The 12,687-nt window shown below is 40.1% G+C and overlaps 1 protein-coding gene across 3 annotated transcripts in view; it reads right to left on the bottom strand.

The window, feature by feature from the left end:
• Positions 1-703: 703 nt before the first annotated feature.
• LOC147881418 (putative L-ascorbate peroxidase 6, chloroplastic/mitochondrial) overlaps positions 704-12,687 on the bottom strand; it is a 30,215-nt gene continuing 18,231 nt past the window's right edge. Inside the window, exons 10-12 of one of the 3 annotated variants that reach the window (XM_087369683.1) lie at positions 7,212-7,316; positions 7,019-7,105; positions 704-933 (exon numbers count right to left, since the gene is read on the bottom strand). In XM_087369683.1, the coding sequence (XP_087225809.1) occupies positions 925-933; positions 7,019-7,105; positions 7,212-7,316 (201 nt within the window). In that variant the 3' untranslated portion in view covers positions 704-924. Of the gene's footprint in view, positions 934-5,436; positions 5,909-7,018; positions 7,106-7,211; positions 7,317-12,687 lie in introns of those variants that run through there. The other 2 variants (XM_087369682.1, XM_087369681.1) reach the window with 2 other exon arrangements.

The following is a 12,687-nucleotide window of genomic DNA, read 5'->3' as shown; positions in this document are numbered from 1 at the left end:
CTACTATCCGAGTCCTTTGAACGAGAAGTTTTACAGATGCAATGTTCCTACTGGATTTTAGGGCTCCAATCCCTTCTTTCTTCGCCATCCTCAGTTGTGAGCTATCAACATATTTTAGTCTACGCTCTTCTTTTGCAAGCTTTTGAAATGGACGTTTTCACCATTATGTGCATGAGCAATTTTTTAGAGGTTTCCTACGTTGGCTTGTCTTGAAAAACATAAATCTTAAGTAGCTCCATGTTAACTTGTGTCTCTTCACAAGAGGTCCTCAAAGTAACTATATCCTTAGGGTTGAATTTTCAAGCAACTTTAACATGCAATTAAAAGATTTAACATAACTCAATCCCCTTGAATCCCAATGTTAATGCACACTTCTATAAAAATCCTTAATAGTCCTTCTTCACTAGTGCAATTAGTACTTCCTAAGGGGTGTAGCCAACAGTTATGCTAGGTAAGTCTCCTTAGGGAGGCTACCCTAAAGAAAAATGTAACAAGGACATCCTATCAATGTTCAATGGCATGTCGAGATCCTAAGCATAACACTGCCTAGTGGCAAAAATAAGCGAAAGGCAGCATAACTGACTTTGCCAATCCCATTCATTAATTTCCAACAAGTAGTAAAAACAAGATAATAAATATTAATAAACTTTATGTTAAATAGTAGCATCATAAACTAATTAGATCGAAGATTTATATTAATAAGCTTTGCATTGGAAAACCCAAGCTCACAAACTTTTCTATAATTGATAACAAATATTGCCCAACTTTATAATTAATTCTAGACTAAATGAATTAGTCATCACACTAATTAAAAATTAGGGATGAATTTCAAGAGTGTAGTAAAGTTCCAAAGTCAATAGGAGCTTGTGCCCAATAAGGCAAACTCCATCTGGTTAAAGCATGTCTCCATATTGTGAAAGCATCTCAACTCACCTGACACCATCCCATATATATATATAAGTTAGTACAATAGATAACATGTGGGGAAGACATGCTTCAAATAAGACCTTCAATTGTTATCCATGTCTCTCAAATAAAGAAAACATGAAAGGCACGGTATTTTCCAAATAAGATAAGTCACCAATTAAACTAAAGAATCAATTGAAAATCCAACAATCAACTCCCATTTCAAGTAAATTGGCAAGCCAAAGCACGGGATAATGTAGTGCTTGCTAGCAACAGTTCGAAACTAAAATTAGTGCTTAACTTCTACTTGATCAAGGATTATTCTATTAAATTCCCACATGAATGAGTAAAACTAATATTAGGTATTTGCTAGCAACTACATGACCATCATATAAACAATCCCAAGTGTGCATGCTTACTTTAAAAGTAGTAAAGGCGAAGTTTAGAAAAATAGAGAAATATGAAAAAAATGTAGCAACTTTCACAAATGAGCATTAAGCTAGAAGATGTTTTCCTACAATACAAACTTGTAATGCCAATAGCTATTTCTTTAAAGAACACGATATGATAATTTTTCAAAATTAGAAAACTTAATAAAGTAAGTTGGCAACTATAAAATAATAGAATTCAATATAGCTTTTTATTATTGGAGGTTTTAATAGAAACAATGGTAGTGGGACATTGGTGGTGAAAATAAATGCCCCTAATAGAAATGAAATGAAATGCCCCTATCATTGGGGAAACAATCATACATAAAGGCCAAACAAGTAAAATGCCTAGAACAACAAACAACTAAGCCATGAACACTAAGTGCAACACAAACAAAGTACAATAGTTAGGGAGAGCAAACAAAAAAAAGACACGATATATGACCAACATAGAGCAAAAAAACAATCCGATGAAAACAAGAAAACACGTAAAAATAGTATTCAACCAACAATGGCACTAGCATGAGCACAATTTGAGTTTGTACATAGACAACCAAAAGCATTGAAATGTGCAAAAGCACGCAGACAACAAATAACAAACCATAAAAACACTCAAGAAACATGACTACAAACTTAGCCCATGTAGCTCACAAACAACATGCCAAACCCATTGACTATAACCTAGTAAGGCTTGAACAAATAAGCACAAACCCACAAAACAAGCATAGCTAACACATGAAGCCAATACACGTGCAAACCAAATAGCCAAAGACCATGTTAGGAAAAAATAGAGGGCAAATAGGGTAGCAACTATTTGCAACTCAAAAGACTCAACACTTGGCTTCAAGAGACAAAAAATCAGCAAGCAAACATAGCAAGCAACTTGCACCCTTGTTGACATCCATCAATATAGTAGAGGGAGGACTATAGAGCATGGCAACCTTGCATGCAAAAGAAAAAACTCAATAAGAGTGAGAAACAATGACCACTATTAAGTAAATAAGAAAATGTGGGAAGCGTGCAAACAACTAAGGGCTACTAATTAAGGTGTGTCAAAAATTTAGTTATTATAAGGGTAGCACTAAGTGAGGGTAAGCAAACTAGGCTCACAAAACCATCATGAATTAATAGTAAGAAGGCCAAAAAGCTTGACTCAAAACCAAGCCATTCAAAAGAAAAGAAGTCTAAGTTTTAATAGAGAAAATCAATAAGCTTGTAGCTATGACTTACCATACAAGTATTAGTGAATATTATTGGTATAAAAAGTAAAAAACAATAGAAACATAAGCAAAAATTACCAACATTACCAAACGGAAAAGACAAGTTATAACCCTCATTTAATTGCAAGGGCAATTATGATTGTAAAATCAAGAAAAATTTACCTCCAAGTGAGAATTATGATCACAATTAGCTAATCCCCAACAAGGGCGACACTTCTTTAAACATCAAGGAGTACACAACTCTAATACAAGTTCAAGAGTTTCTAAATGTTCTTTGCTACTGGAAGAGCTTTCAATAATAAGATGAAATTATTTACTCCTGTATTGAAAATAGTCTCATCCAAAAAAGGCATAAGCGGCTAGATTTAGAAGAGTCCTTTTTCAATGGACAACTACAAAATTCCTTAAACACCAATCCAACATGGAGGGATTATGTAAGCATTGTGCATGAAGAGCTAAATTAGAAGTAGTTTTTGAATGGAATGAAATAGATAGTTGAATAGAATAAAACTATTCCTTGATTTGGCATCAACGACAACAGGTTGACAAGGGTGCTAGAGAAAGGAAGAAAAGACAAATGCAATAAAGTATTAGGTTGGAGAGCTGTGAATGTGCATCCATTTAAGAGTGAGGGAAAGAATATGTGCACATACTTTGTTGATGTGCATGTTGCATGTGGATGGACTCAAGCGAGTGCTACAAAGCTTGGCATAAAAATACAAACCAAAATGACTTACTTTTTAAATTTCAATAATTGTATTATCCGATAAAAAGTATTACTTAAGTTCCCTCGTTGAAGAGGGCAATTACTACCTTATACTAGCTCTCCACCCTGGACTCCTAAACCTGCAACCCTCTTGAACCCTGGAACTCCTAGATTATAGAGTGTTTGTGCATCTTGCATGGTACAATCTTTCTCAAAATGTGTTTCAAATGGGGGTAGTCAACGATTTCTTTGGCATAAAATGGTAAGTGTCTATTGAAAGACAACAATGACACTCTGTTAAACATTCTAGCAATGACAAGGATCACATAGGCTTCCAATAAGACATTAAAACTTTAACAATGGATACTTGTGCTATTGAGAAGTTTTATAAAGAAAGGTTGGTTGTAAGGCCATGCTAGGCTGCTCTTTCTATTGAGAATTCAAGATCTAATGACAAATAGATGATCAAATGTGAGTATATAATATAAACTTCTAACTAGTAACCAAAAAATATGCCCAAACTCATCCTCTTAAACAAAACAGATAGTGCAATTAATACATCATAATATTGACCCACAAGTTTGAAACCATACAATCCACTCACATAGTAAGAACTAGTTAGTAGAGTTGAACATAAAATGTGCAAAATCAATGAGACCAAGGTAAAATGGAAATGCACCCATTCCATCATCCACAATGGGTAGAGCCCATGTCCATTCCCATCCAAGAGATTTTATATATAAATGAGCTTAGTCTTCGTTTGCCTTCATTTGCTGGCGGTTCCAAAAATAGTAATACCATCTCCGCAAGAGAATTTAGCATCCTTCCATGGGCATCTTACTAGAAGTCATAAAGTTGACTTTTAACATCGTTAGAGGGGCTAATTACCAAAATAATCAACAACTACAAGAAATTCTACCATGACCAAAACAAGACAACGAGGTATAGTGATTGAAGAAAGTTGGGAAAAGGACAATGATTTGTTAGCAACATGGACAATAAAGAATATGAAGACTTAATACCCAACAACAAGCTAAGAAAGTGAAGATAAGTAAAGGCAACAAGAATGAAGGAACAAGTCAAAGGCAAAACGAAGTAGACAAATGCATGTACATTACGTGAAGGGTATGTAGAACTAGGAAGATGAGGAGATACGCAAAGGGAGCAAGGAAAGGCAAAAGAAATTCGGGACCAAGAAGACCACAATGCGCAACGTCTTTCTCGAAATGGGCGATAATGAGAGTTGATAACTTGATTTGCACCCTACTTGTAGAAGATATCCCACAAAAGGGTGCAAAAATCTGTGTGACTCAACTTCTTGAGCCATAGTTTTGAGCTTGGTGTCTGATTCTGTTACAAGGGTGCGATCGTCTGTTGTTCTATCATTTGCTTCTTATTAGGATTTACCATCATACTTGCGCTCTGCTACTCCATCTTAATGAAATTCAAGGACGCATGGATGATCAAGAGGAAGTAGAGGAGGAACTAGAAGAAAGAAACATGGCACGCTTCAAAGGAAAAAATACCGAGTCGATCACATGGAAGTTTGTGCATCTAAGGGGGTGCTTTTTGAGCATCCATACAAGGGCTAGGGAGAAGAGCGACAAGGTTTAATCTTCCATTCCAAAACAACCCCCTATTCTTGCTCCTTTGCCACAATGTTTTAGAAGCATAGCACAGTTCTGCAATCTAATTTCAAATCTGATAGAGGTTATATAGCCCAATTACATGGCACAAAAACTGATGTAAAGTTTCGTTCCACACTTTAGGCTCCTTGTCTAGACGTCCTTTAGATGTGATTTCATACTCTCCCCAACACTATATTTATAGACTGTATTCAGCTAGTTTCCTTAGATGTGATTTCATACACTCTCCCCAACACTATATTTTTACACTGTATTCAGCTAATTTCCTTAAGATTGGCATGCCAAGGCTCTAGAACATACATAGGAAAAGGAAGAGCCTATGTATGTGTATGTGTATGTGTATGTGTACGTGTACGTGTACGTGTGGGTGTGGGCATGGTAAGCATGTGTTGCAATCAATGTGTTCTATATAACATATGTGACAAATCAGTGTTTAGGGTATATATCTACACAAATTAGCGTTTAGGGTACATATCTACTAACTTTTGCATGAACATCATGCTAGGTTTTGAAGATTTTGAGTATAAATATTTAATTCTAGCATAAAAGAGCATATCTTGATTCGACAGCTCATCTCAGCAGAAAAGGAACAAGTGTACAGCATATCCACATCTTCCAGAACTAGTCACATGATTTTACGAGCACACTGCCTTGTATATAACCTCACTAGCTCACATATACTGATCCATTTCCTCACACTAAATACAAACTCAGCAAGCATGAGATTAGATAATCGCTCTGAACCAGCACTCACTTTCTGTAAAGCAGCTGGAGTCCCGGCACAAAATTTATTTCCTACTGACTCATCCTACCAATTCTTACACAACATACAAATCAAAATCCACTATTATTAACAGCCAAAGAGCTCAAAATTGCAAGCACAGCAATGGCAATCATGATATTCAAAAAATAATTCGTCTTCAGGGGTTGATCAGGGCTTCCCCCAAATCCCAAGTACTCTGCTCGTATTTTGGCCTTCATAGATTCAGATAGCTCCTTCTGCTGTAAAAAGTAAGGCCCACATCAAAACATTAGAAGAACTCCCTACTATGTCTGTACACGCATCTCTCACATCACGCACTGACGTAGCTTGCCACAAAGGTGGACTAACCCATGAAAATGACGTGCACCTAGGGAGAAGTGCAAATCAAATGCAGTCCAAATATGCTCTGTGAGAATCCCAGGGACAAAGGTGGACTAACCCATGAAAATGACGTGCACCTAGGGAGAAGTGCAAATCAAATGCAGTCCAATTGAACCTAGAATTGTACTTCTTCACAAGTCTAGGGCAACAATAGAAAGATAAATAAAGATAGAAAGGAGGATTTTTATTAATGTTTTATTTATTTATTTATATTTTTTTTTGGGGGGGGGGCTGATTTTGTGCGTTTTCGTACGCGTGCGCGTGCGCGTGTGCAATTCCTAGATATAACAAAAATCTAAATGAGTTACAATCAACTTATAATGACTAGGATAGGAAACAGAACAAATTTTTTCACGCTGTCACTTAAGGGGGACAGGAGAGGACTGCTCCATACTTCGCTACAGTAGAGATGGTTGAGGAAATGTAAAGACAAGCTTACTCTCCGAAAGAAAGTGTCTTAAAGCATTGTTTTTAAAAAGGAAGTTGACAGGGGCGTTACACAGTATTAAACTAGGGATGCCTAGAAATGTAGAAAAAGCACTATTATCCAATATATTGAATGAAATAAAAAATTCAGATAACTTGGAACTGTATGATCCACCTTCTAATATTGTGATCAGCCAGATAAATTGCCTTGCCATTCACATACGTAGAGGCAAGACTTTTTAATATACAAATAGAAAAAGAAAGAAGAAAAACAGCCTGAATATCAAAGCGAAAACAGAGTAAAGCCCTGATATGGTATTAGAGAACAAAATAAAAACAGGAGACTTTGCTTTTAAAGAAGAAAGAAAAGATACCAGAATAAAGCTACTTGCTCATAAAAACAGGATGTAGACCTGAACGCTTCTCAAAAATACTTTATTGACAGGGCGCAAAATAGACAGACTACAAACTAGAATTTTTTCCCATCCTGAAGGCTGATGCTCAAGGATGGCTGAAAATGATATTTCCTTCCTGGTGCTTACCTTTGGTTCTTCACCTGAGGAAGAATACTTGGCAGCAACAAACTTCTCAGGAGCTGGTTGTGCTGATGGCTCATCTATGATGATTCCCTGCAGTCCAAGTCCAAAGACTAAGTCATCTACACAAAATAAGACCAAAAACTCAAGCAGAACCTTGTTATGTGCCACTCCATTTCGAAATCTTAAGATAACAGACCTCAGGGGGGTCAAATTTTGCACCCAATTCACTGAGCATTGCATGTGCTTCTGCATAGTCTTTGAAGAATGCATCCTGATCCTCAGCATACTTACTAGCATACACCTGACACAAAAGAGAGAAAGTTACTCCTCTCTCTCTCTCTCTCTCTCTCTCTCTCTCTCCATAAGAGCAGGAATGGAGGGAGCAAAGAACAAGAAGAGCGCTGGGTCTGTCTATTGTTGTGGATTTCAAGAAGGCATTTGACATGGTACCATGTAAAAAATTATGGGAGCGACTAGAGAAGCTCCTCTGGAACTCAGAAAAGCTACATACAACCTTATGAGAAAGCACCAGCCGAACTACCACACCAGTGATGAGAAAGCACCAGCCAAACTACCACACCCACTGGTAGACGGATGCTATTCCAGGGGGGAGATTATCATAAGCAGAAACATAGGGGTCTAGCAGGGCTGCCCCCTCTCACCGACTATTTTTGGCCTCTTCATGGATGAGCTGGAAGATTGGATGAAAACAAGCAGCAGAGGAGTCTAGGTTGCCGGCTATGAAGAAGAGTCCCTGGAATCAGTACCACATACAAGTGGATTTTGCAGATAAATACAATTGGAATGCTTGTGTGGAAAACCTTGGGAGGCTTAAAAGCTCTATATAGCTTCCTAAATAAGTGTAAGAAGGCACACCTGTGGAATTAAGAGATGAGAAAATTCCTATACACTATGCTTGTGCAGACAGTGATACTACATGGATCTCCATCCTGGGCACCCGGGCTCTCCAAAACATACTGGAAAAGAATAGAGACAGTGCATAAGAGATTTCTCATAAGAGAGCTAGGGGTCAACGCAGGGACACACTATCCCATATTACTGGCTGAGACCGGTATGCTGCCACTAGAGGGGGAAGCACTATGGCAATTTATGGGATACCTCAACAAAATTGGAAAATTGGATACAAATCGGATACCCCACAAAGATATGGAGGCTACAAGGACCACGGGCTGGTACAGAGATGGGAGAAAGGATGGAGATTTGAGGCAAAAAGGCTACTGATATACCAGAAGACTCAAGTGAAATCAGAGAAGTAGTAATACAAAAAATATGGCTAGAAAAGAAGACTTGAGTGAAATCAGAGTAGTAATACAAAAAATGCTACAAAATATATGGCTAGACCCAGGAACTTCTTGACAGAGATTCGATGACATAGAGAGACCCTGCAGCAAATCAGATAGCAGGAGATGACAATACCACAGGAGACGGATCAAGCACGACATGTCGCCGACTTCTATGTCTTCGAGTCAGCCCCAGGACACATTGGGATAAAGGAGGACTGACATGAGGGCAGTATGGATCGGCAGAACAAACGACGCGGAGCAGTGGAACCAGTACTAGAGCACGCACAATAGAGGTCCAGCCCATTGCTGCTCTAGACAGCTTGAGTTGAGGTGTCACTCTTGAAGTGGCCCAGCAGATACAGAGATCACGGGGACCAAGTCCCCCGCACAGCGAGAGACAACTCGACAGACACAGATACGTGATATCTTTGCGGTTCATTGGAGAACACCATGCCCCCCAGATACACATTTGCAGCACTAGCTTTGCATGCCTGAGTTTTTTAGAGAATTTGAGCTCTACTATCACCTTGAGCTTGGCTGTCCACATGGAACTTGTTTTTCACATCCCTCTATGCCTACTGCCCATTTTTCTTCACACTGGGAACACCGAGTATTTTTTAATTTGTCCCTCATAGCAACTTGAAAGAGCTATTTTTGCATTACGTCTTTGGCTGTGCTGTGTTGCCCAAAAGCAAGGAACTGGCACTAATTTGCATGATAGCTGCTGTATTTGGGCTCAAAAAGCTGTGTCAAGTTTTTGCGTTTCCTGAATACTCTTGGGATCTTGGGTTACTACATGTAAAGCAATCTAAGGCTTCAACACTATAGAGAAAGAGGCAGGGGCAGATTGGAGGAAGGGGATAGAATTGGCAGGAGGGAGGGAGAGGAAAGGGGAGAAGGAGTGAGAAGTGAGGAAAGGGGGTAGAGGGAGAGAAGAGAGAGAGAAGGGTGAGGGGAAGAGGGAGATAGAGAGAGAGTGTAGGCAGCACGTAGGAGGAAGGAGGAGGGAATAGATATGATTAGATGTCACATCAAAAGTGTACAATGAGTGGTGGATGGAGACTTATATAGTCCCTCCACATTTCCCACCTAAAAGGCCTCTAAAGGGCCTCTAAAATAGCCCTTTTTCCCGTCATTCCAGATATCCCTTCCCATAGAATTTTTCCCTCAAAATTTTACATTCTAGCTGTCTAAAAAGGTGCACCAAACAGTAACTACTAATCAGCCCGGTAGGAGAAGGGTAGTCCTGGACAATGCTTTTTGGCTGCCATGGATTCCCATCCTCAGCGAGTCCCTGTGACTTGATAAGATACTCTATGTAGACCCTGTCTCAGAGGACATGGTCTCTGAAACCCATGATGCGCTCCGGGACATAGAGGATGTGACCCTCCTCATCCATAGGTGGTAGCTCATGAAGGACTTGGACATGATGTCCTACATGCGGCTTTAGCAAGGACACATGGAAAAGACTATGAACCTTGGAGGTACTGGGTAGCTCTGCCAACTTATCTGCCACCTCTCCAACTTTGCAAATGATCTTGTAGTGACAGTAATACCTGTGAGCAAGCTTCGTGTTGGTGAGGCATAACAGTTCTATGGAGGCGTAAATGCATATAATCTCCTTCAAAAGACATACCTCCTGCGTTCATCCGCATACTTCTTCTGCTTGGCTTGGGCATCCTACATATTCTTCTTAGCAAATTGCAAAAGGGTATCCATTCTTTCCAAGTCACTTCTTGCTTGCTGATTTTTCATGGCCATGTCTGCAGTTAATGGCAACATCCCAACCTTGCATCCATACATTGCTTCAAAAGGGCTCATGCCAATAGAAAGGTGCTTGGTACTATTGTAACAAAATTCAGCAAGAGCCAAACACTTATCCCAGGACTTCTACGTATCATGACAAAAGTGCCTCAAGTATTCCTCTACCCATTTGTTCACCCTTTCTACTGTCCATCCATCTCACGGACACTAGCAATACTAGGTGTGAGGAGAGTACCCACTGCTGTGAATAACTCCTACCAAAAGTGACCCATAAATTTTGCATCTCTATCACTGCTAACAATTTCTTGAGGGAAGCCATGATGCTTAAAAACATGCCCAATAAATTGCCAAAGCAACCTGTGACGCTGAATACTGGGTCTTAGTGGCTATGAAGTGAGCCTATTTTGTCATTCTATCCACCACCACATAAATGCTATCCCATCAACTCTCTGTAGAAGGACCCTGTGATGAAATCCATAGCTATGTGAGTCCATTTGCCTTCTGGAATAGGTAATGGCTGTGAGAGACCTGCAGGTAGCTGACTGTCCACCTCATTCTGTTAGCAAGGCAAGCATTCAGTGACATATTTAGCCACATCCTGCCACATGCCATATACCTAGATGAATCCAGGAACATTCCCAAACTCATCCTCTAAAAACACAACATAGTGTAGTTAAAATCCCCACTTAATGTGGTGCACCCAGACATTTGGACAAATGTCCTACCACAGGCCATCCCAGATGAAGCTTTGTTTGATCTTTTCATATGTCTTAGTGATACCTACATGTCCTGCTGTAGGAGATAAGTGTATTTCGTGCAAAACCAGCAACCTATACTTTGAATTTGGCACAAGATATATTCTTTCCTTGTAGTACAACAGCCCATTATGCAGCTTAAATTCAGCATGCCTTGCCCCTGCCTTGACGGCTCCTGAACTCCAAAATATGGGGGCTACCTTTGAATTCTCCATATATTCTTCCTAAATCCCATGAATCCACTCCTGATAGATGGAGGAAACGGGAGATAAACTACAAGCCCACATTCTAGACAAGGCATCGGCAACACATTTTCTTCCCCCTTCCTATACTCAATGCCGAAATTGTAGGACTGAATTGTAGCCAACCACCTCTTTTGCTTCAAGGACAAATTGCGCTACGTAAGGAAGTACTTGAGTGTCCTATGATCCGTCTTAACCTTAATCGTGCTACCGTACAAGTAGTAGTGCCATTTCTCAAAAGCATGTAGGATAGCCAACATTTCCTAATCATAAATATGATAGTTCAATTCCCTGAACTCGAAAGTGACAACGCCATACTGTTGTCTTAGAACAACCCCCAGGCCTTTGCCACTTGCATCTGTCTCTACAATGAAGGGCCGTGAGAAATCAGGTCATACAAGTACATGTGCATTACTCAAGGCATCTTTGAGGTCCTCAAAACTGAGTTGTGCTTCTTCTGACCACTTGAAGGCATCCTTTTTCAATAAGTCAATGAGAGGGGCTGCCCTCTTGGCAAAATATTCAAATCTCTTGTAAAAAGAAGCAAGACCCAAAAAGCCTCTGAGTTGGGTGGGATTCTGTGGCTGTGGCCACCCCCTTATGCATTTGACCTTAGCTGGATCCACCAGAATTTCATCTCTGTTCACAATATGACCAAAATACTCAACCCTCTTCTGCCATGAAAGTGCACTTGCTGGCTTTAGCATAAAGCTAATACAACCTCAAAATTTCCAGCACCTGCTTAACCTGTCTGATGTGTTCCCGGCGCCCGCTTATCCTTGCTGAAAATGAGGATGTCATAAAAAAATATAGCACACATTTGTAAAGAAGAGGCTGCAAAATCTTGTCATGAGTGCCTAGAAAGTAGTTGGTGCATTGGTCAATCCAAAAGGCATCACTTGGAACTCATACTCAGGACATATAAACGAGATCAAGAGGCTCAGCTATGACTCTACTCAGAGGGTGATCACCAACTTTTTCTACTTGGATAGCACGGACTAGCAACCCCGAAGGAGGTCGCATAATCGAGACTTGGAGCGCGAGACACAACAAACCCGCTAGCATGTTGATGCACATATGAGAATTGGGGATCTTTCCTCCATGTTTACTAGACTAGGGACACACCTGATGGGGGTGACAGTGGCACTTGTCTGATGGAAAGCTACTGTGAGGACGCCATAGCAGACCATGAAGGTTGACCAAGCTACTGTGAGGAGGCCATAGTAGATTGTGAAGGTTGATCACTTAGCCAAGCTTAGCATGATCATTGAACTCTCTGATGATGAGGATTTGGTCTGGGCAAGAGCGGTATCCTGCATAGCCATAGCCATGGTAAGCTACTGGCTAAACTATTGTCCAATCTGGCAGAAAGGACCCAGGAGCATAGAAGCAAGGGCATCCACAAACTGTGCCTGCGTTGCCTGCGCTTCTTGAGATGAAGGAGAGAGAGGCTGAGTGGTAGGAAAATATGTACCACCAGTGGATGCACCCACAGTGATAGGCACTTGCTCATTCTGAGCAGCCTCATCATTGTCATGTACTAAATCACAAGGGGCATGCTTGGGTGCCATGGTGACTGTCACGAGAGAGAAAGGAAGCTCGAATGC

Source organism: Dipteris shenzhenensis, chromosome 31 (genome assembly GCF_047967505.1).
Source record: "Dipteris shenzhenensis isolate YYH24624 ecotype China chromosome 31, Dip_SZ_1.0, whole genome shotgun sequence".
NCBI classification, from domain to species: domain Eukaryota; kingdom Viridiplantae; phylum Streptophyta; class Polypodiopsida; order Gleicheniales; family Dipteridaceae; genus Dipteris; species Dipteris shenzhenensis.
Note: the sequence above shows the minus strand (reverse complement) of the source record. Positions and strands in the feature narration are given on the sequence as shown.